Consider the following 26,362-nt stretch of genomic DNA (forward strand, 5'->3'; position numbering starts at 1 on the left):
TCAGACTTTGGAATTACTGTTTATCTTAGCTGTTCCAGAAGTGTTGCCTCTAAGGAAATGCTTCAGCAATGCTCAGAATACCCACATTGTGTAAAAAAGAACTAAAAAGTCTGTCGTATTTTCCATAAATGGGATATTAAAGATTTCTAGAACATCAGAATTACCAAAGATCTTAGGATATTCTCTCCAACAACCCTACCATATTTATGTAGGTATGTGTACACACACACACACACAAACATATGCTACCTGACATGACAAACACATATCACATTTACAATAATGATGGAAGATTTACAAAGACTAAGAAATCTCATTCCTGACAAGGACCAAATTGCAATTTAGTAACAATATCATGAAGTAACAAATTTAATCTAATTTCCAGTTTGCATGGGATTAAAGATTACTTGAAAGTCTGTAACAAGGCAGTCTTGGTTCAGTTTGTCTAATAATTAGGAGGCCTTTGGGCTCTGACTAAGTTTCAGGGCAGGCAACAGCTGTTCTCTGATTCTCTTCTACTCATAACAGCTAGAGGGTAAAATTAGGAATAAAGTCATTCTGCCTCTAATCATTGTGAAGAATACCAGTGTGGTAGTCTTTTCACAACTACATAATATAATCTATGCTTTCCTTTGAGATAGCATGGAATGTTTCTACAGTAGGGAGTCCATATCTAAGCAATACAGCAAGGCTTCTTTGTGGGAGGACACAAATACTAGTAACGTTAAAAGTGAGTGCTAAAAGGTCATATTTAGAAAGTATAATCAGCTTCAGTGTTTGCTGGCTCTTGGCATACCTTGCCCAAATTCACTGAATTGTCAATAAAGATGCTTTGCACTGTTTAACCTGTACAAGTAGTTCAACAGGCAAAAATATGTCCTATCAAAATCTTAGGAAATATTTAGATCTTAATATCCTTAAAGAATATTTCAGAAAATGTATGAGGGTTAGTGGATGCAGATACCAGTAAATAAGAGCACCTGGTTAGAGAGCAGGAATACTTCTTTTTGTGTCTGTACTTCTCCATCCCTCTATTTACTCCATGACCTATAATTTAGTCTAGATCTTTAGTCTTTTTCCAGTTACTATTGCTGCCTTTGCCAGCCTATGGGAAATAAATATTTTGACCCTTAACATCAGAAGATCCATTTGATAAGGAGAAAGATAGAACATATAGCTGAGAGCTTCTTTTTTTGAGAACTTCTTTTATTAAATAATTTAATATTTCTTTAAAAACTGCACCCCAAATTTTGAAACTTAAATATATGGTTATCATTTCTTCCTCAGTGTACCCCTCTCCCCACAGTCTAGTTCTGTACTATCCAAAGGCCTCTTCCATTTTACCTTAAGATGACAGAACAGAAAACATTGGAATAAACAAAAAAGACAGAATTATGGAGACAAAACAAGCATCTTTTTAAATGTTAAAGTGGTTTGAATGAAGATTTTGTTAGGATCAATAGATAAAATACCGAGTTGGTTGACTTCATTATTTTCTTGCCATCCCATCAGATTAATCAATATTAGTCTTTTCTATATCAGTCTTTTCCTTAATCTTTTGATTGCAAAACCCCACATCAGAGAACCACCATGAAATTAGAATGGAGTAAAGATAAGAGAGTGGGCGTTTCCTCTTTTATAGGATTTTGGCCCCAGAGAAGAAAGGAGGCAGAACTGAAAAGAAAGTTTTGATTACTTTTCTCTGACTACAATTCATCCACCACCGACTGCTTAATTTATCAAGCAAACATTCCTTAAGCAACTCTTTGTGTCAGATCTCATTTTTAGGCTTGGAAAATACATCAATTAACCATATAAAACTCTGACCCTCATTAAATTTATATTCTTGTAAGAGTTAGAACCAACAAAGTCATGTTAGTGATAGAAGATATCAAGAGAAATTAAGTAGGATACCAAGTTACAGAGTAGTGGGGTGCTTTTTTAGATTTGGTAGTCAGGGAAGATCTCTCTGGTATAACATATGAACAGACTGTAATAAAGTGAAAGACTTAACTTCTTGGGACAGAGCAGTCTGGAAAAAGAGTTGAACAAATATAGTCTCTGAAAGGATCGAGTTATTCTACTCAGTTTTTTTTTCTTTAAAAATTATTTAGGAATCAGGGGTGTGGAGAATAGAACATGAAATAAAGTAATGGGTGAGCAAGCACCAGGGCTTCAAGTGAGTAGTATAGCCAAATATCTAAAACATAGACTCAACAAAATTGAAAACATAAAATGTAAGCTGCAACCACTGAAACTTTGTAATGTGCCTATGAAATTGACAGATGGGAATAGGATCAGTATTGGGGTTGGGAAGAGAATATGGAAACACTGTTGGAGGGAAATTTATACTGGTCATGGGATTGGAGTTGAAATATTATAGCCTAAAACTCAAACATCAAAAACTTTATAAATAATAGTTCTTTAGTTTAAAATATACCATGAAAAGTTGGGCTATATAAAAATATATTTATGGCTGAAACAATAGTACAACATACAGGGTCCTTGCCTTACAAGTGCCTGATCTGGTTTCAATACCCAACATGGTCTCCTGGTTCCCATCAGGAGTGATCCCTTAGTGCAGAACCTGGTGTAATCCCTTCAGCACTTCAGTGTGTGGCCCTGTCACTGTCACTATCCTCCCGTTATTCATCGATTTGCTCAAGCAGGCCCAGTAATGTCTTCATTGTGACAGTTGTTACTGTGTTTGACATATAGAATATGTCATGCGTAGCTTGCCAGGCTTTGCTGTGTGGGCAAGATACTCCTTTAGCTAGCTGGGCTCTCCAAGAGGGGCAGAGGAATCAAACTCGAACTGGCCATGTTGGCTGCATGCAAGGCAAATGCCCTACCCGCTGTGCTATCACTCCAGCCCATGTGTGGCCCTAAAAGCTAAAAAAATATTTAGGCATCCTTGTTTATAATGTTGTTTAAATAGAGTTTCAGGTATACAGTGTTTCGACTCTATTCCCACCAGTGTGTTAGCAACTTTCCACCAATATCCCAAGTCCTCTGCACTGCCTTCTTAATAACCTTATTATTTTGATACAATTATTGTAACCTGGATCATATGTTTACAATATTGTATATATGTGAATTCTATGTGTATAACTACCTCATCTCTACACAACTAAAGTGTCTAAGGGTCCTGATCAATGCTCCTATGTTACCACTTTAGGATTCTTTTCAGTCACCTTGACATTCACTAAGGACTCACCTGCAGTTTTGAACATGGACTTTGGTGTTAGTGTGGCCTAGACTCTGTCATATTGGGCAAAATACTTCTAATTTTACTTATTCTTTGATGGTAATAGCTGTATATTCTTTATTAGGTTGTTGTGAATATTAACATGAATATGTAGCACAGGATAAAAGAGTCTTATATTTTCTGTAGAGCTTTCACTGTGGTGCAGAATTTCCTAAACTTAAGTTATAAACTTACATGACCCTAGAAAGGCTGATACTATTATTATTCTTCATTTTAAAGATGTGGGAATTGAGACATAAATATTTTTAATACTTCATTTGGTTTGGAGATAACTTGGTTGAATTTTATACACTTTATATGCTGTCAAGTTCTTAAAGTAGAAGTAGAGTGCACCTGAGTTGTACAGTGGGTCGGCAAAATATTTCTGATTATTGTTCTTGGTTTATTAATGCCCATTTTAGTATATGGTACTTTTCAAAGTCCTGACCTTTTTCTATGGTATGGGCCTACCTTTACAACTTTATTTCACTTTTTCCATATTCAAAATGATCTGTAGATATTTTATGGCCCACTCTGTGTAGTAGTTCTCAACTTTTCCTCTCTCCAACAGAAAACTTCTGCATAGTCCTCCTTCTTTCAAGTGCTTCCTATCCCAACTCCAGCACTCTGGAGGTTCTGTTCAAACCCCTCAAGTAGATTATTTGCTTTTATCCCCGAATATTACTGACATAGTTTCTAGAGTCACAGTATTTCTGAGCTTGTTTTCTGAAGTACTGTTATTAGAAATCAGTAAGGTCCCCTTTCCTTTCTATCCTTTAGACTTGATAAATGTGATATACTTGAGAAAACCATTTTCAACTATCCCTTTCTTTATCCTACTACCCTAGTAAGGCTGTTTTCCTCTGATTTTTCAGGCTGCAGATATCCCTATCTCTAACTTTGACTCGATGCTCTTGGCATCAAAGTTGAAATATAAGACCTTAAAGATCATTCTCATGCACTTCATTTAAGTGTGGGAAAAACAAATAAAAAGAGGAAAGGGCTAACCATATAGTGGTTTTCTGGCTTAAAGGCAATGTAATTTAGTGTGCAGAATGAGAATACTTAGTTTGGAACCACAGAATTTGACTTGGACATGAGCCTCTAGCTAACTAGATTGCATTTTCTGGCCACTTAACTGACATTCCTATACCTCAGAATATAAAGTGACAGAAAAAATAACTACCTCCAGGGCTAGTATGGGGCTAAGAAGACTCAGAATAAGAGACTGTAGCACCACAGTAAAGTGAGATCATCCTGTGTTTATCACTATTTTTCAGACTTACCTCACTTAATATATTATACTCTAGTTCCACCCAAGTTTCAGTGAACTGCATTGTTTCATCATTCCTTAGGTCTGCTGATCTATAGTATGTATAGTAACTAGATAAGGGAATCTAAGGTATTAAAAGTGAGATAACTTGATAATCCTTGACCCAAGAATATAAGGAGAAGAGAAGTAAAGAATTCACAGAGAAAGTATAAAAAAGTGGAAAAGAAGTAATGGGGGGGGGAGTGGTAAAAGGCTTCAGCTAATATTGAATGTACAGAGTTATATAATTATATATCAAAACTACATAGTAAATAACACTGAAATATATAAAGGTAAAAGGTAAAGGCCCTCCCATTGATTGTCGATTTGCTCGAGCGGGCCCAGTAACGTCTCCATTGGAGACTTTGTTGTTACTGTGTCTGGCATATCGAATACTCTCGGTAGCTTGCCGGGCTCTCCGAGAGGGGCGGAGGAATCGAACTCGGGTCGGCCATGTTGGCCGCTTGTAAGGCGAACGCCCTACCCACTGTGCTATCCACAGCTGTACTATATATGTCACAACAACCAAACTTAGAAATGTGCTTGTCCAGGAGGCAGGCTTTTGGTTAGCAGGGGTAGGTTTGAGTTGGAGGGAATTTGGGGACACTGGTGGACATAAATTGACACTGATGGTGAGACTGCTGCTGGGACACAGTATGCCTAAAACTCAAAATTCACACTCAAAATTCATTTTGTCTTAATAAAAATAAAAGTAAAAAGTAGCATTTTAATTTTCAAAGCAAGTATGTAACAGATGTCTGACCCATATAAGCTTAATAAAAATTAAGTCACATGATTTCTGAGTCACTGTTTTTTGTTTTTATCTTCACATAGGTACTGGAATACATACCCCATGCTTGTGGCTTCAGTGTGGTTTATCTTGTACTTTATGGTTCTGAACACACCTGCTTTTCTAAAAATATGTAAATTACCAAGAACAGAAAATAGGTCTAATTTGGCATCTGACATTGACTTCCACATAACTCTAATCTGGCAAAGTTTTTTATAAAGAAAGGTTCATGAAAAAATTCTCTAACCTGTAATTTGGTGGATCGGGTGGCCTGGTACATTTTTCTGTCTGACTATATGTATCAAGTACTTTCATGTTCTCTGAATACAAGGAAGCATATCACAGTGATATTTATTATTTAAGTAAAATAATCTGCATTACTATAAAATGACTTTAAGATGTTGAATGGATTCTTATTTTCCCCTCTTTTATTACTTTTGTGGGTCCCTCCTCTCCTCTTCCTTGACTATGAAGCAAAAAACATCTACCACCTGCTTAAACTTATTCTTAATGTACAACACTTAAGAAACTAGTTGGGATGAAAGACCAGGGAACAAATATATTTATAAACAAATATAAAGAGAGGAAGTGAAGGTGAGCAGAGAGAAAAGGGGGAATGAACAGGGAAGCCTCATGGCAGTTAGTGCCTCTAGGACTAAAGTGTAATTGGCATAGTAGTACTAAAGCATAGTAGTACAGGAGTGTGAGTCATTCTAATTCCTGGAACCTTTTATAGATCCTTACCTTTATCCATTCTTCCTCACCTACTTTCTGTGTTCTACTTCTACTAGTCTTCGACTAGCTTTAGGTGTCTTCAGGAATTTTACATGGAAAGTCCTCTTTACCTTCCTCTCATTTTTTATCCTTCTCAGGGTGAGGACATCCTAGACAGGAGCTCGGAACTGATCTATACTGGGGAGATGGCCTGGATCTACCAGCCCTATGGCCGCAACCAGCAGCGGGTCTTCTTCCTGTTTGACCACCAGATGGTCCTCTGCAAGAAGGTAACCCCACTCCCTTCTTTTCTGGGGAGTGGGCACCTTGGATGGCATCATTATCTCTATAATGTTCAGCGAAATAGGCAAAGATTATTAGAAAAACTAGATGTTGGCCAAAATTCCACATTAGCGTCCCTATTATGACATGGATATCACAGGCAGTTTTGGCTTAAAGGCAGTGAAACTGAAGTTGGTACATTTTATCTTGTTATCTCTTAACCTTTTACCCTTCTAACTCTCATTCTTTGCTAACTTTCACCCAGAGCTGATAGCTGTTTTCTACTATTAAAAGTATTAAAATATCTATTTTAAAAATATTTATTTCTAGTTTCCAGATGTGCTCTGGGCCTAGGCTCAGGATTCACTCATGGTGGTGCTTGGGGACTGTATGCGATTTTGGGAATTGAACCTGGGTCGGCCACATATAAGGAAAGTGTCCTGCCTGATATGCTGCTGTGCTATTATTCTGGCCCCAAGTATTAAAATATTTCCTTTAAAATTAGTTAACAGGTTCTCATGTTTTCATTCTAATAGCTATGGGAACAAGATCCTTTGTTGTCTAAAAAATAGCAAGGATATAACTACTATTATCCTGATCTTTGTGGTACTGAAAATCTCTCTGTTCCCACATTTACTACATAAGGTAGATAGATTCCCTATAATTCAACTTTTCTTCCTCTATAATACTTTGAAGAAAGATTTAATTCTTTTCATTAACCCCTGAATAACTTAGTGTTGATGTCAGAGTTTTGTTTCTCTTTTCTTTGGCAACTAGAGATCTCAGCATTATTATCTATATATCGGATGATGTTTTCCTCATCTCTTTCCTCTATATATGGAGTTCAAACCACATTTGTGGTTTGAGAATGAGAAGAAATTTTGACCAGTAAAACTAACAAGAAAGGAGAAATCAAATAATGCTTATAGTAATTTTTCAAATTCATCCTCCTATCATGACTCTCTTTCTCCATCTTCCAGTAGCAAATACCCCAGGAGAGTACTTGTGAGTTTTGAAACAATAAGTCAAATACTTTCATCATTCCAATATGCGACATAAATTGAACCCCTTTTTCTCTGTATATGCTGTATCTTGTACTAAATATTTGTTCCTTTGTCTTTAGCAGTGGATTTATGAAATAATTTGAGCTTTCACTGAAAATGCTTTAGTGTTTAGGCATTAGCTTTTAATGCCAGCTCTGAAAGCAGCTACTAGTCAATTAATGAGGATAATGACTACCTTACTTTGGAATTTTAAAAAAATCTATGTCACTTCTTAGCTCCCTCAAATTCCTTCAGAGTCTTCCATAAAACAAGAAGCCAGGATTTTTGAGGAATAATTTAGGCAGTCAAGAAATTTAGACACCAACATATTTAGGTACCAATAGACAAGTGTCCATTCTTCTTACTGAGAGTCCTCTCAGAACAATCGGAAATACAGAGACAAATAAAAGAACGCTATGCAAAACAAAGTTCTGTTAATTTAGATGTCTATTTTCAAAGGTACAAGAAACATTATGTAAAATGTGAAACTTGGCTCTGAAAGTAGTTGCAGTAGAACAAATGGCCAGGAGCCAGGAACAAAATAATAAGACAAATGTGAATAGTAAAAGGAGCTTTAGAGACAAAGGACAGTTGAAATAGATTTAAAATAAATGATGCTGCTGAATGCAATGAGTCAGAAGGAAAGGGACAGATATAGAATGACTGCATTCATTTGTGATATATATATATATATATATATATTAATTAGAAGAAAGAAGAAGAATATCCACAGCTAGGGTAATCAGGGGTTAGAAGTACTGGTTAATGGTTGGAACTAACCTCAAGTGTGTTTGGGGTTGAGGTTAGGTAAGTTAGCGAAGAGACCACTATGATAATAATAGCTGGGAATGATCACGCTGGCCAAGATCTGAAGGTTAAAAGTAGTTAAGGGATATTCTTGATAACCATTTAGCATCAATAGTTCAAACCACAATGTCCAAAAGGAGAGAAAGAGAGCTAGAGATATAGAGAGAAGAAAAGTGCCTGGCAAAGGCAGGGGGTGGGGATGGGAGTTAACGGGAGGGAACCTGGGGATACTAGTGCTGGAAAATGTATACACTTGCAGAGGGATGGGCATTGGAATAATGTATGAATGGATTCCTATCATCTCCCAAAGCCGAATCAAGAAGATCTAGAGTACCTGAATAGACCTCTTAACATAAAGGTAATTGAAATTGTAATCAAAACTCTTCCCAAAAACAAAAGCGCAGGTCCAGATGGATTCACTGGCAAATTTTTCCAAACATTTAAAGAGGACGTATTGCCAATTATTCTCAAGCTTTACCAGGAAATTTAAAAATCAGAAACTCTCCCAAACAGTTTATATGAAGCTCATATCTCTCTAATACCAAAAGGAAACAAAGACACCACAAGAAAAGAAAACTACAGGCAGATATCCCCGATGAATACTGATGCGAAGATTCTAAACAAAATACTAGCAAATAGAATTCAACAACTCATCAAAAATATCATACACCATGACCAAGTGGGATTCATCCCGGGGATGCAAGAATGGTTTAACACTTGAAATCAATCAACATAACCAATCATATCAACAAAGAAAAGATAAAAATCATATGATCATATCAATAGATGCAGAGAAAGCATTTGACAAAATCCCGCACCCGTTTATGATGAAAAACCTCAGCAAAATGGGGAGAGAGGTGACTTTCCTCAATATAGTTAAAGCCATCTAACACAAGACTACAGCAAGCATCATCCTCAGTGGGGAAAAACTGAGATTCTTCTCCCTAAGATCAGGGACGAGACAAGGATTCCCACTCTCTCCACTACTGTTCAATATAGTACTGGAAGTACTTTCAATAGCGATTAGGCAAGAAGAAGTTATTAAGGTCATCCAGGTAGGAAAGGAAGAAATCAAGCTCTCACTATTTACAGATGATATGATACTATAATAAGAGAACCCTAAAACCTTTACCACGAAAATCTTATAAACAATAGACTTGTATAGTAAAGTTACAGGCTATAAAATCAATACCTAAGGTCCATGGCTTTCCTATATGCAAATAGTGAGATAGAAGAAAGTGACATGAAGAAAACAATCCCGTTCACAATTGTGCCCAGAAAATCAAGTACCTAGGAATCAGCTTAACTAAGGAAGTGAAGGACCCATAAAAAGAAAATCACAAAACGCTACTTCAGGAAATAAAAGAGGACACGAGAAAATGGAAAAATATACCCTGCTCATGGATCGGGAGAATTAACATAGTCAAAATGGCAATACTTCCCAAAGCACTGTACAAATACAATGCAGTCCCTATTACGATACCCATGACATTCTTCAAAGAAATGGAGCAAACAGTTCTGAAATTCATGGCCGACCCGAGTTCGATTCCTCCGCCCCTCTCGGAGAGCCAGGCAAGCTACCGAGAGTATCTCGCCCGCAGGGCAGAGCCTGGCAAGCCACCCGTGATGTATTCGATATGCAAAACACAGTAACAACAAAGTCTCCAATGGAGACGTTACTGGGCCCGCTCGAGCAAATTGACGAACAACGGGAGGGCCTCGAGCAAATTTAGGTGATCATTTATACTATTGGTAATGTTATTAAGTGTGTTCTCTATGGCTGAAATAATAGTACAACAGATAGGATGCTTGCCTTGCATGTGGTTGACTTGGGTTTAATCTCTGCCACTACATCTGATTCCCCAAACACCACCTGAAGTAAGCCCTGAACACTGATGGGTGTGGCCCAAAAAACAATTAGTGGCTGTGGTTAGCATCTATTGACCCTGTTGCTATGAAAATTCTTAGACCATCATTATCGGGTAAAATATAGGAATTTTGGTGACCCCCATAACAAATAAATAAATAAAATATGTACTCTAGGGTCTATATTATGGAAGTGAGATAGACAAATTCAGTACAAGCCCTATATCCTTTGTCAGGATATGTAGAGAAAATAATGATGGTCTAAGCTATGGGGAGATAATGAGGGCCACAGATAATGAACTAAAGGCATACCTGATGAATAAGTGAGGCAGCTGTAATAATTATAATCTCTAGATTAACATATAAATCATTTTTTTTGCTTTATGGGTCACACCCAGAGATTTACAGGGGTTACTCCTGGCTCATACACTCAGGGGTGCTCGGGGGATCATATAGGATTCTGGGAATCCAACCCGGGTTGGCTGCATGCAGGGCAAATGCCTTACCTTCTGTGCTATTGCTCCAGTTCCTTATTTTGAATGAATTATCCAAAATTATCTTATTAAACCTAGTGAATGTCTAGTGAGGCTTAATTAAAAAAGCTCCCACCTTTTCAATTAAGTGATAACAGGAATTGTGTAAGCTCCATTTAGAGCTGCGAATAATGCTAGGTCCAAGTTTCTTGTCGCTAAACTTCTAGGGTTCTCCTAGAAAAGTAATACCCTTTGACTAGGATGAGTAGAATAAAAAAGAGGAAGATTGGCATCATACTACATATAGCCCCATTTATATAGGGAAATTCTGAAAACACAAATACCATCTATTGTGGCTGGAGCAACGAGGGCACTTTAGCAAGCATTTGACCTGGGTTCAATCCCTGAATCCACATATGATACCCAAAGCATTGCCAGGGGCAATTCCTGAGCGCAAAGCCAAGAGTAAGTACTGTTGAATGTGGCCAGAAAACAAAACACAAATTACAAATAACATCTGTGGTGTTCATCTATTCAACATTAAAATACTTAGACCATCATTATCAGGTAGCATATAGGAATTATGGTCCCATAAGCAACTAGGTCTATAAGCAACCAGGACTCAGAAGGATTTGTTTAAACTTTAAAATCATTTGAAAAGTGAAGATAAATTTCCTTATTTCTTAAAGAAGTGGATTGTTTGAGAGGTTACGTGCACAAGACCACAGGACTAGTTTTAACTAAGCAATGCAGACTCAGAGACTTAGACTCTACCTCGTGTTATTTTCATTGTTGTATGCTATTTTGTAGCCTTATGTACCATTTCTGGTAGAATTTTGGGGGTCATACCTAATCATTCCTATCACATCACATTTCTGAATTTGCATTTGGCTTTATAATTAATTGAAAATTTGGAATCTGACTTTCAAAACTTCTGAGTGACGAGAAAGCAGGCAATGGGGATGTTTTGATAATGCATCTCTTTATTCTAAAAACTTAGAATTCTAACTAACTTGTATCACTTGTCATCCCATTGATCATTGATTTGCTCGAGCAGACACCAGTAACGTCTCCATTCATCCCTGTCACATGCTAGTGTAGCCAAATGGCATCTGCTCTGTCCAGGAACACTAAGGGCATCAAACTGTGGGTTCAAAACGCTCATTCAAAGAAGTCTGACCATCTTGTAGGTGGGCGGCCATGCATTCTTTTGACAGCCCATGGAATCCAGTCGATAATGGCTCTAGTCCAGCAGTCATCTCCAAATCGCAATACGTGTCCGCCCATCTGATTTTTGATGCCTTGGCAAATGAGACAGTGTCCCTGATCCTCAATTGTTGACAGAGGTTGGAAACCCAGGTTCCCTCTCACTTGAGTAAAACGTGATATTCCAAATATAACTTTTTCGATTACACTTTGGGAGACCCAAATAGCATCCTTATCCTGTTTTCATAGGGCCCAGATCTCTAAGGTGTATGGTAGTTCAGAAAGAACAATGGAGTCGAAAAGATGTGGTCGGTCAGAAAGAAAGAGATCATAAACTTTAGAGCAGAAATCAACAACATGGAAACCCAAAAAACAATCCGAAAGAACAATGAAACCAAGTGATGGTTCTTCGAAAAAATAAACAAAAATGATAAACCACTAGCGAAACTCAAAAAGAAAGAGAGAAAGAGAGAACTCTAATAAACTGGATCGGAAATGAAAATGGGGACAACACAACGGAAACCAAAGAAATTCAAAGATCATCAGAGACTAACTTGAAAGTCTGTATGCCACAAAACAAGAGAACCTAGAACAAATGGATAAATTCCTGGATTCCTATAATCTCCCAAACTTGAAACAAGAAGATCTGGGATACCTGATTAGACCTATTAATGTCAAGGAAATTGAAACTGTAATCAAAATCTTCCCAAAAACAAAAGCCCAGGTCCAGATGGATCACTAGCGATTTTTTTCAAACATATACAAAGGACTTATTGCCAGTTCTTTTCAAACTTTTATAGGAAATTGAAGAAATAGGAACTCTCCCAAACAGTTTCTCTGTGGCTCATATCTCTCTAATACCAAAAGAAAAAAAAGACACCAGAAGAAAAGAAAACGACAAGCCGTTATCCCTTATGAACATGGATTCAAAGATTATCAACAAAACAATAACAAATATAATTCAAAAACTCATCAAAAAAGATCATACACTACGACCAAGTGGGATTCATCCCGGGGATGCAAGGATGGTTTAACATTCGGAAATCAATCAACATAATCCATCATATCAACAAAAGAAAAGATAAAAACCATATGATCATATCAATAGATGCAGAGAAAGCATTTGACAAGATCCAGCAACTGTGTACAATGAAAACCTTACAAAAATGGGTATACAGGGGACTTTCCTCAATATAGTTAAAGCCATCCACCACAAGTCTACCTCAAGCATCATCCTCAAAGGGGAAAAACTGAGACCCTTCCCTCTAAGATTATGAATGAGACAAGGATGCACACTCTCTCCACCGCTGTTCAATATAGTACTGGAAGTACTTGAAATAACAGTTAGGCAAGAAAAAGATATTAAGGGCATGCAGTTAGGAAAGGAAGAAATCAAACTCTCACTATTTGTAGATGATAAGATACTATAATTAGAGAACCCTAAAACCTCTACCAAAAAACTCCTAGAAACAACAAACTTGTATATTAAAGCTTCAGGCTATAAAATCAATACACAAAAGTGTGTGGCTTTCCTATACACAAATAATGGGAGCGAAGAATGTGACATGAAAATAACAATTCTGTTCAGAATCGTGCCCCAGAAAATCAAGTACCTAGGAATTATCTTAACTAAGTAAATAAAAGACCTGTACAAAGAAAACTACAAAACTCTACTTCAGGAGCTAAAGAGGTCACGAGGAAATGGAAACATATGCCCTGCATATGGATCGGGAGAATTAACATTGTTAAAATGGCAATGCTCCCCAAAGCATTATACAAATTCAATGTGATGAATATATGGATACCCATAACATTCTTCAAAGAAATGGAGCAAACACTCTTGAAATTCATATGGAAAAATAAGCCCCCACGAATAGCTAAAGCAATTCTTGGTAAAAGAAAATGGAAGAAATCAACCTCCCCAACCTCAAACTCTACTACAAAGCAGTAATAATTAAAACAGCCTGGTACTGGAACAAAGGCAGAGCCGCAGATCAGTGAAACATGGTGGAATATACAGACACCCCCCCCCCAATGTATAATCAGCTAATCTTTGACAAGGGAGCAAGAAATGTGAAGTGGAGCAAGAAAAGCCTCTTGAAAAATTGTGCTGGAAAAACTGGACAGCTACATGCAAAAAAATGGGCTCAGATCTCTACCTAACACCATATACAAAAGTAAGATCAAAATGGATTCAAGACCTCAACATAAGACCAGAATCCATATGATACACTGAAGACAAGGTTGGCAAAACCCTACATAACATTGAGGCTAACAGTAACTTCAAAGATGAAATGCCACTGGTCAAGCAAGTGAAAACAGAGATAGGCAAATGTCTTAAACTAAGAAGCTTCTACACCTCAAAAGAAACAGTTACCAAAATACAAAGACAGTCTACAGAATGGGAAAGGATATTCACCAATACCCATCCGATAAAGGGTTGATATCAAGGATATACAAAGCACTGGTTGAACTCCACAAGAAGGAAACATCCAATCCCATCAAAAAAATTGGACGACGAAATGAACAGAAACTTTCTCAAAGAAGAAATCTGAATGGCTAAAAAGCACATGAGGAAATGCTCTACATCACTAGTCATCAGGGAGATGCAGATCAAAACAACAATGAGATATCATCTCACACCATAGAGACTGGCCCACATCCAAAAGTACAAAAGCAAACAGTGTTGGTGTGAATGTGGCGAGAAAGGTACCCTCCAACACTGCTGGTGGTAATACCGATGGTTTAGCCCTTTTGGAAAACAGTATGGACGATTCTAAAAAAATTAGAAACTGATCTCCCATTTGACCCAGCAATATCACTCCTAGGAATATATCCCGGAGAGGCAAAAAGTACAGTAGAAATGACATCTGCACTTGTATATTTATTGCTGCACTGTTCACAATAGCCAAAATTTGGAAAAAACCCGATATGCAGCCGTTAGAAAAGATGAAGTTATGAAATTTACATACAAGTGTTTCTACATATTAAAGTATCGTGCTAAGTGAAATTACCCAGAAAGAGAGGGATAGACATAGAAAAACTGCACTCATCTGGGGGAATATAAAGTAACACAATGGGAGAGGAACACCCAAGAATAGTTGAGATAAATACCATGAGGTCGGCTCCACGGCTTGGAATCTGGAAGCACATTCTGAGGAAAAAGGCAGCTCAGATAGAGAATGTACCACCAAGTAAAGGATGTTTGGAGGATTCGTTTGGGTTGCGAGATGCATGCTGAAAGTAGACTATAGTCTGAACATTATGGTCACTCAATACCTCTATTGCAAACCACAATACCCTAAAGGAAATGGAGAGCAAAAGGGAATGCCTTGCCACAAAGGCAGTGCAGGTTGGAGAGGAGATGGAGGGTGGAAGGGCTATTGGGATCATTGTGTTGGAGAATGGGCACTGGTGGAGGGTTTGGTACTGTATCATAGTATACCTGAAACCCAAGCATAAAAGTTTGTAAGTCTACAACTGTACCTCATGGTGTTTCACTAATAGAAAAGATTACAGGGTATAGTTTTAATAATATTACAACTACATTGTAGAATCTAGAAGAATTTACATGATTCTAGAGAATGATAGTCTTTTGAGATTGAGTCAGAAATAAGTAGAAGGCATTTACCTTGCAAGTGGTCAACATAGTCGACCGAGTTCCATTCCTCTGCCCCTCTCAGAGAGCCTGGCAAACTACTGAGAGTATCTCGCCCACACAGCAAAGCCTGGCAAGCTACTCGTGACGTATTAGATATGCCAAACACAGTAACAAGAAGTCTCACAATGGAGACGTTACTGGGCCCGCTCGAGCAAATAGATGAACAACGGGAGGACAGTGACAGACAGTGACAGATTGCAAAAAAAGAAAAAAGAAAAAAAAAGAAAGAAAAGAAAAGATGTGCCCGGATCTGGAGATTCTTTGTCCTCTTAACAACTTCTTTGGTGCTCTTGAAGGCTTTCCTCTTCACTCTCTTTCTCCTGTGCAATTCTGGTTCCAAGTTGTTCCTCATGTTGAGTTCCTGACCCAGGTACACATATCTGCTGCATTCGGAAATATTTGTTCGTTGAGAGGAAATGGAACGTCAGGAACTAGTTTGTTTCTCATGAACACTGTCTTGATGAGATTCAGCTGCATTCTAACATTTCCACACTCACAGTCGAAGTCGGGCAGCATTTTTGCCACTTGGCTAATGTTTGCTGTTTTTAGAATGATGCCATCAGCGAAGCAGAGGTGCTGTAGTTGTCGACCGCCTATTTTCACTTCCATTCCTTTCCATTCCAGTTGCTGGATGAAGTTCTTGAGGGTGGCACTGAAGACTTTTGGTGAAATGGTATCACCCTGCCAAAACCCTCTCTTTAAGTTGATGACCACTTCCTTGTAGAATGGTGAGATCCTGGTGGTGAATCCATAATACAGCTCATGGAGTATACCGATGTACTGAGTTTGAACGCCCTGTTTGGCTAGGGCTACGATGACCACTTCAGTCTCAACAGATTCAAAGGCCTTCTTTAAATGGATGAACATTAAACAGAGTGGCATCTTGAACTCTCAAAAACCTCAATGAGCTTGTTCACTGTGTGGATATGGTCGATCATGCTGAATCCTTTTCAGAACCCAGCTTGCTCACATGGTTGTCCTTCATCTAGTGTTCTGGAATTCTATTCAGTATGAGTGAACAACTTGTAGACAATGAACAACAGGCAGATCGGGCAGTAGTTGCCGATGTCATGGATATCTCCCTTCTTGTAAAACAGAATGGTCCTGCTGGTTTTCCATTGGGATGGAACTTTGCATTCATTCAGATAGGTAGCATGCGAAGAGCCGAGCCAGTGTACTGATAAACACTGGTGGCAAATTCTTCAGGTGTTTGGGTCTGATCTTGTCTTTACCGGTTGCTGTCTGTTTCTTTAGTGATAAAATGATGTGTTGAATTTCCGAAGGGAGAACGTTGGGAACGACATATCTGTCCTGCGGAATTTAGTACGTGAGCAGTTGGACGTGGCTATTGACGAGATCTGAGTAGAAGTCGCGGATAATCTTCTCCATTGCTCCTCTGGAAGATGTGATGTCGGAGGGCAGTTGTCTTGGCCTTATAGTTGGCGAAGGACAGGCGGGCATTGAGAACACATTTCCTGGTTTCTGCCACATCGGCCAACACTACTACTCTTCTCTCTTTGAGGTCTTCCTTTATCGCTTCTCAGCATAGCTTTGTCAGCTCAGATGTTAGCTTGTGATTGCCTGAGGCTCGCACAAAACCACATCGGCAAATGATTTGAGAGTTTCCGAAGACAGGTGTCTGTTTGTGGCTTTCTCACCCTTGACATTCCTTGAACAGTCATGGAGGTGCAAAACCAGTCAATCATGTTCCTTGTCTATGTTGTCAATGATGGCATCTTCCCATATTGCCGCAATAGTGCCAAAGAGCTCCCAGTTTGTCGTCGTTCTGAGAATTCTCTTCTTAAACTTTGCAGTCCTTTCTCCCCACTCCTAAAGTAGAATTTTGCACAAAGGAGACAATGGTCTGATACCATTTGGAATTTTTGGACAACAGCATCATCAGTCAGGCAAAACTGTTGATTGAATATGATTTGGTCAATTTTGTTGTGGAACTGTGAGACTCCCATGCCCCACATTTAGATTCGACCTTTTGGAACTGTGAGTTACCATGGATGGTCTTGGTTGAGATGATGAACTCAGACAGTCTCTCACCCTTTTCGTTCCATTCTAGGCTATGGGTTCTGATATGGAATTCTTCGGGCGACCTTCTTGGTCCTATCTTGGCATTAAAATCACTGAAAGAGGAAAATGACCTTGTAGGAGGTGTGGTCTCCTTTATAGAACCTCTCCAGCTCCATGCAGAACTTCTCAATTTCTTCTTCATGGTAGTTGGATGCTGGAGGAAGATAGAAACTGCCAGTAGTGAACCACATCTATTCAAATGTAAGCCTCCAGTTCGGGTTGTTAGACATTCGAATGAATGATGCTCATGGCCAGGTTTGTGTTGACTAGGACACTGACACCACCGACGCCTCTACTGTCATATGTTCCGAGGAACAGTTCTTTCCCATTGTCTAAACTGGTGTGATGTGATCAATGCCTTCTCATCTTGGTCAGTCTAATGATGTCATACTTGATTTGCTCTTCATTATCAGGTCCTTGATCAATGCTTCCAATGCCAGTGTACATGTGTTGAAAGTACAGATCATTATTTTTTGCTTTTTGTGTAACACCCAGTGATGCACCGGGGTTACTCATGGCTTTGCACTCAGGAGTTACTCCTGGCGGTGCTCAGGGGACCATATGGGATGCTGGGAATCGAACCCGGGTCGGCTGTGTGCAAGGCAAATGCCCTACCCGCTGTGCTATCACTCCAGCCCCAAAAGTACAGACATTCATTTTAATCCTTCTTCGTTTTAGCAGCCTAGTTCAGCTCTGAGATTTTATCAGCCCCTCCTTGCTCATCTTTCCCAATGCTGCTGTATTGGGGGCTCTTTCAGAGTCAGGGGAATGAGACCCATTATTGTTACTGTTTTGGGCATATAGAATACACCATGCGTAGCTTGCCAGGCTCTGTTGTGCGGGCAGGTTACCCTTGGTAGCCTGCCGGGCTCTCTGAGAGGGATGAAGGCTTTTAGTGCAACCTCTAATCGCCCTTACAGGTGCTCCCAGTCTACTGAATGCAAGCTTTTGGTCGAGTGATATGTTGTAATGATCTGCACGCTGACAAACACACACCGGCCTGTGTCTCTGGGCAGCACCGGTTGGTTCATTTTTTGCTGGTTGGCACCGTTGCCACCCCACATCTCTATGAGGTGGTGAACCTTCAATGAGAGAATTCTATCAATATTAGATAGATTAGTTGTGAGATCTTAAATATGTCTTCTTCAGGTCACTAGTAAAATCTTTGAAATCTAGAAAGAATTTTAGTATACCAAGTCAGAAGGAAAAGAAGTTTCAGGTTGAGATAAAGAACATAAGAGAATACATGCCTGGATGCCCTGTCTCACTTAGGATGTCTATATGATACAGAGCTTGCTTCTTATAGCTATATTTTTATGTTATGCAGATTTAAAGACTTGCAATGTCACTTATTTATTGTTTTTGTTTTGTCCTTCTTTGGTAGATTATCATGACCAGACTCTGTTAAAAAAAGACTCACTTTTTTATAATTTAGGAGTACTGCTATTTATTCATACTATTTATTTATACTGCTATTGATTAAACTGATTGAATTGGGCATGAACTCCCCATTACTTTTTAAATTCATAATGTTAATTTTATTTTGTTATTATTATTATTATTTCCCCCTTTTATTGATTCATCATGAGATACAATTACAAAGCTTTCATATTTGAGCTTCAGTCATACAATCATCAAACACCCATCCAGTCACCAGTGCACATTTTCCACCACCAAAATCCCAAGTATTTCTCCCCGACCCCGTTACAACACTTGCCCTACCTGTTTGGCAGACAATTTTCCCCAAACTCTTTCCCTACTTTGGTCAGATTTGACATTTCGACACCAGTAAAACCACCACTCAAACCTGCCACAAAGGCAATTCTAGACAATTTTTTATTATTGCTTTTTATGGAGAGAATATAATGTCCAGGAAATTCTGTGTCGTTCTCTTCCAGGAGCTTTAGTTTATAGTCTCTGGGTCTTGGCCGTTTATAAGATTACATAACGCCTGAGGCAGTTTTTGGGTGTGACTGCCAAGCTACTGGAAAACAGGGGACCTATGGTGAGGAGGCTCCGTTCCAATTCAAGCGGGCTTGGACATCTCAGTCACGAGTTCCGGCTTACCTACTCACCACCAGCCCTAACTGCGTCTTTTGGTCTCTTTTGATATTTATGGCTCTCTGAAATAAGGCCAATAATGAACTTATATAGCTAAGCCGGAGGTTGTTTGTGGGTGTGGCTCCCACATACCTAACTTTTGGCCATTTAATTTCTTGGTAAACTGGGTCAGTTGGGGTCTGGCTGTAGGCACAGCAGCAATTTTGGGGTATCTGAAAGTCTGAAGGCACCATCAGACTGCTGATGCACTAGCCCCAGAGGTACAGGTTGAATTGCTTGCAGCACCATACCCCTACAGACTCACTTTTAAATATATAGATGTCTCCCAAGGTATTTTTGAGAATTCTGAAACTCATAACAGGGAAGCCACCCTTCATTTTTGACAGTACTGAACTTGTACTCTTGGCATGATAAAAGGAAACCTCTCTAAAGAGGTTTGTGTAATATTGGTGAACTCTTTAACACTGACATCTTTCTTATAAAATTTATGCTATGGATATCCAATACATCATATCCTATCTGTATCCACAACCACTCAAATATCCAAAACCATTATGCAAGGAAAAATAACAATTGTCCAAAGCAATTCAGTATTTTAAGTCTGGAATTCAAGATTGATAGAGTTGCGTTGAAGATAATTAAAGTCAGAATTCCCCAACATTACCTTAAAAGCCCATTTTTTATTAGCTAGTACTTTTTCTTTTTTATTTTTATTGTTTTTAAATTTTTATTAGTGAATCACCGTGAGGTACAGTTACAGACTCACAAACTTTCATGCTTACCTTTCAGGCATACGATGGTCAAGTACGCATCTCTCCACCAGTGCCCATTTTCCACCACCAATGGCCCCAGCATCCCTCCCACCACCCCCACCCCATCCCGTTCACCACACCCCACCTCTATGGTAGGGCATTCCCTTTTGCTCTCTCTCTCTCTCTCTTTTTGGTGTTGTGGTTTTCAGCAGAGGTACTAAGTGGCCATCATGTTCAGTCTATATTCTACTTTCAGCCCGCATCTCCCATCCTGAGTAGGACCTCCTAGCACCCTTTACTTAGTGCCCCCTTCTCTATCTGAGCTGCCTTTTCCCCCAGCACGCGATGCCATAAAAACCCAGTTTTGCATGTTATTGGAAGAGTTAAGATCACAAACGCGGGTTGTCAAAGAAAAATAATCCCTTGCAGGTAGCCTGCAGCTGAGAAGAGCATTATTTCAAGTAATTTAGTACAAGGGAAATAATTGATATTGTCAGTAATTAATCAATCCATATCATACTTCTGAAAGGCATATAATATTTCAGATAAAGAAACTTTTATGCTATAAGTACTTGTGTGTTTATTTCCTCCAATTTCCTATGTGCAAACAAACTCAAAAATTATTATTGACTACTGGAACAGTCTGTATATAAGGCAGTGATATTCTTCCAGAGCATTTACATAATGAGCTAGTTTGTGTTATACTACTAAGGTAATTTGACTAATTGTAGACCAAATCAACCCATATTGGTGTTTCCAAACACTGATAATGTTATTTCCTGCTGGGACCATGTCTCAGCTTTCATAGAACTTATGCCTAATATACCAACAATTAAAAACCTCTTCCTTCCCACATAGGACCTGATCCGGAGAGACATTTTATACTATAAAGGGCGTATTGATATGGATAAATATGAAGTAATTGATATTGAAGATGGTAGAGATGATGACTTTAATGTCAGCATGAAGAATGCCTTCAAACTTCACAACAAGGAAACAGAGGAGATGCATTTGTTCTTTGCCAAGAAGCTAGAGGAAAAGATACGCTGGCTCAGAGCTTTCAGAGAAGAAAGGAAAATGGTACAGGAAGATGAAAAAATTGGTAAGTGACCATAAAGAAGACAAAATTCATAGAGGATTTAAACTATTTTTCATTTTGTAGAGGCAGAGTGAATATTTGTGTTGCAAAATAAACTGTCACTTTCCTTGTTCCTTATTTTCAGGTTTTTATAGGTCCCTGGGCTGGAGCGATAGCACAGCGGTAGGGAGTTTGCCTTACAAGCGGCCAACGTGGCCGACCCGAGTTTGATTCCTCCGCCCCTCTCGAAGAGCCTGGCAAGCTACCTGTGATGTACTTGATATGCCAAACACAGTAACAACAAGTCTCACGATGGAGATGTTACTGGGCCCGCTCGAGCAAATCGATGAACAACGGGAGGACCGTGACCATGATAGGTCCCTAGTTTTAGGTTTTTTTTGTTAGCACTGTAGCACAGTCACACTGCACTCCTGTTGTTAATAGATTTTCTTGAGTGGGCCCAGAAATGTCTCCATTGTGGCAGTTGTTACTGTGTTTGGCATATTGAATACGTTGGGTAGCTTGCCAGGCTTTGCCATGAGGCAAGATACTCTCAGTAACTTGCTGGGCTCTCTGAGACGGCGGAGGAATCGAACTCAGCTCGGCTGCTCTGGCCACATGCAAGGCAAACACCCTACCACTGTGCTATTGCTCCAGCCCCTTTTTTATAGAAAATATTAATTTGCATTAGTTATTATTAAATAAGCGTTGTTTGCAGCCCCTATTATCTGTAGCAAGATAAGAGTAGCACTGTAGGAGTGAAGACCTATTGTTTATGAATTTACTCCAGCAGGCAACAGTAATATCTCCATACCTCCCTGTCGTGTGTTAGTGTAGCCCAATGGCATCTGCTCGCTCCAGGAACACAAAGTGAGACTTGTTGTTATTGTTTTTGCCATATCAAATACGCCACGGGTAGCTTGCAGGCTCTGCCGAGTGGGCGGGATACTCTCGATAACTTGCTGGGCTCTCCGAGAGGGACGGAAGATGATATTGAAAAAAAAACTATTATACTTTATTTTCAAAACATATAGCAAAGTTCAAAGTCACTAAAACAGTATGTCTTTTTGTAATCTCAATAAACTCAGAGCTCTGTTCTTAGATATATGCCATGTTTATGACATATTCCTAAGTAAATGAATTGATTAAGTTATAGCTACCTTTTCCTCTTACCCTCTCACTTCCCTGCTCTTTGATCACCCTAATTTTCACAGAGTCATATAGTTATTTTTGTTATTATTAGTTTGTTCAGTTTTTGCTTGTTTATATTTCACATGAGAGAACCATGTAGTAACTATCTCTCATATTCTGACTTACTTTAATTAGCATAATCACCTCAGAGTTCAATCATGTTGTAGCATAAGGTGGGAGTTTTGTTGTTGTTTATATGTTTTGGGGCTACAACCAGTGTTTTTCAAGGCTTACTCCTGGTCTGCACTCAGGGATTACTTCTGGGGAGTATATGTGTTTCCAGGGTTCAAATTTGGGTCAGTTGCATGCAAGGCAAGTGCCCTACTTGCTGTACTTTCACTCCTGCTCAAAAGTTTGTATTTTGTTGTTAATTTGCTGACAAACTTGTTGGTATTCAGGAAGACTTCCTAAATCTATGCCCAGGTTGTGCTAGAGGAGCATAGTCATACTAGAGATTGTACTAGAGCTGTCCACATGTAAGACAAGCTCAACAACCATAAAATATCTCCTGCCCCAAAAGCGTGTTTTTAAAAAATAGTTAGATATTATTCCAAAAATTACTTATGCCTGTATGTTACATATTATTTATCCAGTCAACTATAAGTAGAAATTTAGGTTGTTTCTATGTCCTAGATATTTTAAAGAATGCTGCCATGAACAAAGGATGCATATACTAATTTAAATTATTGTTTTATATTACTCAGATAACACACAGGGGTGCTATTTTTGGATTATAGGATATGTATTGATGTATACCAGATATATGCATGTTTAGTTTTCTTTTTTTAATTTAAACTTTGAGTTAATGTGATTTACAATTATATTAATAAAGGTTTATTATGCACATAATTCCAGTAACATACCTATCACCAGTGTACTTCTTCCCTATCACAAGGACCCTAAAACTTCCCAACATACCACCCACATCTCAATTGTGTGGATGAGTCCTCCCATTATGTTGCTTTGAGACCTTTGTTGCTAACTTGTTATGAATCTTTAAATTCCACTTATGAGAGACATAATTCTGCATCTTTCCATTTCCTTCTAACTTCAATCAGCATGTATCCTCTAATTCCATCCATGATGCATGATTCCAATCTTTTTACAGCTCCATAGCATTCTATTGTGTACATATACCAAAATTTCATAATCCATTCATCTGTAGTTGGGCATTTATGTTGTTTTCATATCTTGGTTTCAGTAAGTGTGGTAATTAACAGAAAGGTGCATATATGTCCTTTTGGATTAATGTTGTTTTGTGTTTTGGGACATATGACAAGATGTAGTATTGCATATAGATCATATGGGAGTCTCTCCTGATATTTTGGATAGATCTCTATATTGCTTTGCATAAATGTTAAACCAGTTTACTTTCCCACTAACAGTGGAAAGAGGTTCCTTTCTCACCACAACTACATCAACATTGGCTATTTATAGACATTTGGGTATGTGCCATTCTCTCAGATTTGAGATGGAGCGATAGCACAGCGGGTAGGGCGTTCGCCTTACATGCGGCCAACATGGCTGACCTGAGTTCGATTTCTCCGCCCCTCTCGGAGAGCCCGGCAAGCTACCGAGAGTACTCGATATGCCAGACACAGTAACAACAAAGTCTCCAATGGAGACGTTACTGGGCCCGCTCGAGCAAATCGACGATCAACGGGAGGGCCTTTACCTTTACCTTTACCTTATTGTTGATTTGATTTGAGTGACAACGAGCACTTTTTCATTTGTCCATTGGTCATATGTATATCTTCTATGAGAAGTGTCTTTTCATCTCACACCATATGCAGATAGGCTTGCTGGATTTTAATTTTAAAGATTTGTGAATGCTTTATAGATTTTGGAATTCAACCCTTTATATGAATTGTGCACACATTTAATCCCATTTAGTTGGGTGTCTGTTTGTCAGAGTTCTCATTTCTTTCACTGTGCAAAAATCTTTTAAATTTGATGCAATTCTTTGTTTTCATTTTTGTTGTCTTTGTCTCAATGGTCATCACTTAAGATTTCTCTGGGTCAATTTCCTGAATAGTTCTGCTGATGTTGTCTTCAATGAATTTATGGATTATAGTCAAATCTCAAGATCTTTAATCTACTCTTGTGTAGGTTGTGAGATATGGTCCTAATTTTATTGTTTTACATGTGACTGTCCAGTTTTTCCAGCATCAGTAATTGAAGATATTTCCTTTGTTTACTTCATATATTTAGCTCCTTTGCTTTAGATTATCTGATCCTAAATATGGGAATATAACTCAGGACTCTAAACAATTGGTCTGCTAATCTATTTATCTTTATTCCAGTACTTTTCGGCTTTAATTACTATAGTTTTGAGTATAATTCAGTGTTGGGAAATATAATGCCTCCCATATACTTTTATTTTCTTCGGACTGCTTTGGCTATTCAGGGAGTTTTATCGTTCCATACACATTTTAGGAGGGTTTGTTCCATGTCTGTAAAAAATTATTGGAATTTTCAGAGGCATTGCATTGAATTTGTGCAGTACTTTTCATAAGATGGTCATTTCAACTATGTTAGTTCTTCCAATCTGTGAACATGGAATATCTTTCCATTGCCTGGTATCTCCATTTGTCTTAGCAATGATTTACAGTTTTCACTGTATAAGTCCCTTATTCCCTTATTAGGTTGATTCTCAGGTATCATGACTATGTATTATATTTATATAATTATATATAATAATATATAATTATAATTATAATATATAATTATAAAAAAGTATCAGGTGTTAGGGAGCAATATCTTTAATGAAGAATATCCCGCTTGCACGGGCAAAGCCTGGAAAGCTACCCGTGTCATATTAGATATGCCTAAACCAGTAACTATAATGGGTCTCATTCCCCTGAACCTGAAGGAGCCTCCAATCGTTGGGAAAGACGAGTAAGGAAAGGCTGCTAAAATCTCAGGGCTAGGACAAATAGAGACATTTCTGGCGCCCGCTCGAGTAAATTGACAAACAAAAGGATGATAGTGATACATCGATACAGTGATTTTGAATGAAAAAGTCTTTTTTAAATTCTGTTCTTATGGTTCATTATTTTCTACAGGAATGCCACTGATTTTTGTGTGTTAACTTTTTAACCTGATACCTTACTATGTTTATTGTTTCTATGAAATTGTTTGTGTGGAGTCTTTAGAATTTTCAATATATAGTATATCTTCAAAGAGTGATAATTGTACCTCTTCATTTCAAATTTGGATACCTTTGATATCTTTCTTTTGTCTGGTTGTTGTGGCAGAGACATCCAAACTATGTTGAATAAGAATGGTGACAGTGGATATCTTTGTCTTATGCCTAATTTCAGGGGAAAGATTCTCAGTTTTTTCCTATAATATTGGCTGTGGATATGTTGGATATGGTCATTACTATCTTGAGCAATGTTCCTTCTGTTCCTCTATTTTAGGGGTTTTTAAATAACTAATAGGTGTTGGATCTTGTAGAAAAACTTTTCCTCGTCAATTGATTTGACCTATGTGGTTTTATCTGTTTGTTGATATTGTGTGTTATTTTAATTGATTTGTGTATATTGAGTGAACCACCCGATTTGGTTTTCTAGGATTTAGTTGAGGATCTTTGCACAGATGTACATATGGAATTTTACCTTCTAATTTTCTGTTTTAATGGTGTCTCTGTCTTTGTTAGGTTCAGTATGATATTGGTTTCATAGAAGCTGTTAGGGAGGATTTCTGTTTCCTCAATATTTTGGATAAACTTGAAAGGTAAAAGCACTAGGTCTTCTAGTGAATCCTTCCAGACCTGGCTTTTGAGGTGGGGAGAT

At 38.3% G+C, this 26,362-nt stretch overlaps 1 protein-coding gene across 7 annotated transcripts in view; it reads left to right on the forward strand.

Annotated features, from left to right (window-relative positions):
* The window catches only part of ARHGEF9 (Cdc42 guanine nucleotide exchange factor 9), a 480,567-nt gene that overhangs the window by 336,532 nt on the left and 117,673 nt on the right, over nucleotides 1–26,362 (forward strand). For all 7 annotated transcript variants that reach the window (XM_056130045.1, XM_056130050.1, XM_056130046.1 and 4 more), the window contains 2 exons: nucleotides 6,222–6,353; nucleotides 21,155–21,398. In XM_056130045.1, coding sequence (XP_055986020.1) covers nucleotides 6,222–6,353; nucleotides 21,155–21,398 — 376 coding nt within the window. The remainder of the gene's footprint in view (nucleotides 1–6,221; nucleotides 6,354–21,154; nucleotides 21,399–26,362) is intronic.

This window comes from Sorex fumeus, unplaced genomic scaffold, assembly GCF_029834395.1.
Source record: "Sorex fumeus unplaced genomic scaffold, SorFum_2.1 ptg000073l, whole genome shotgun sequence".
Lineage (NCBI taxonomy): Eukaryota > Metazoa > Chordata > Mammalia > Eulipotyphla > Soricidae > Sorex > Sorex fumeus.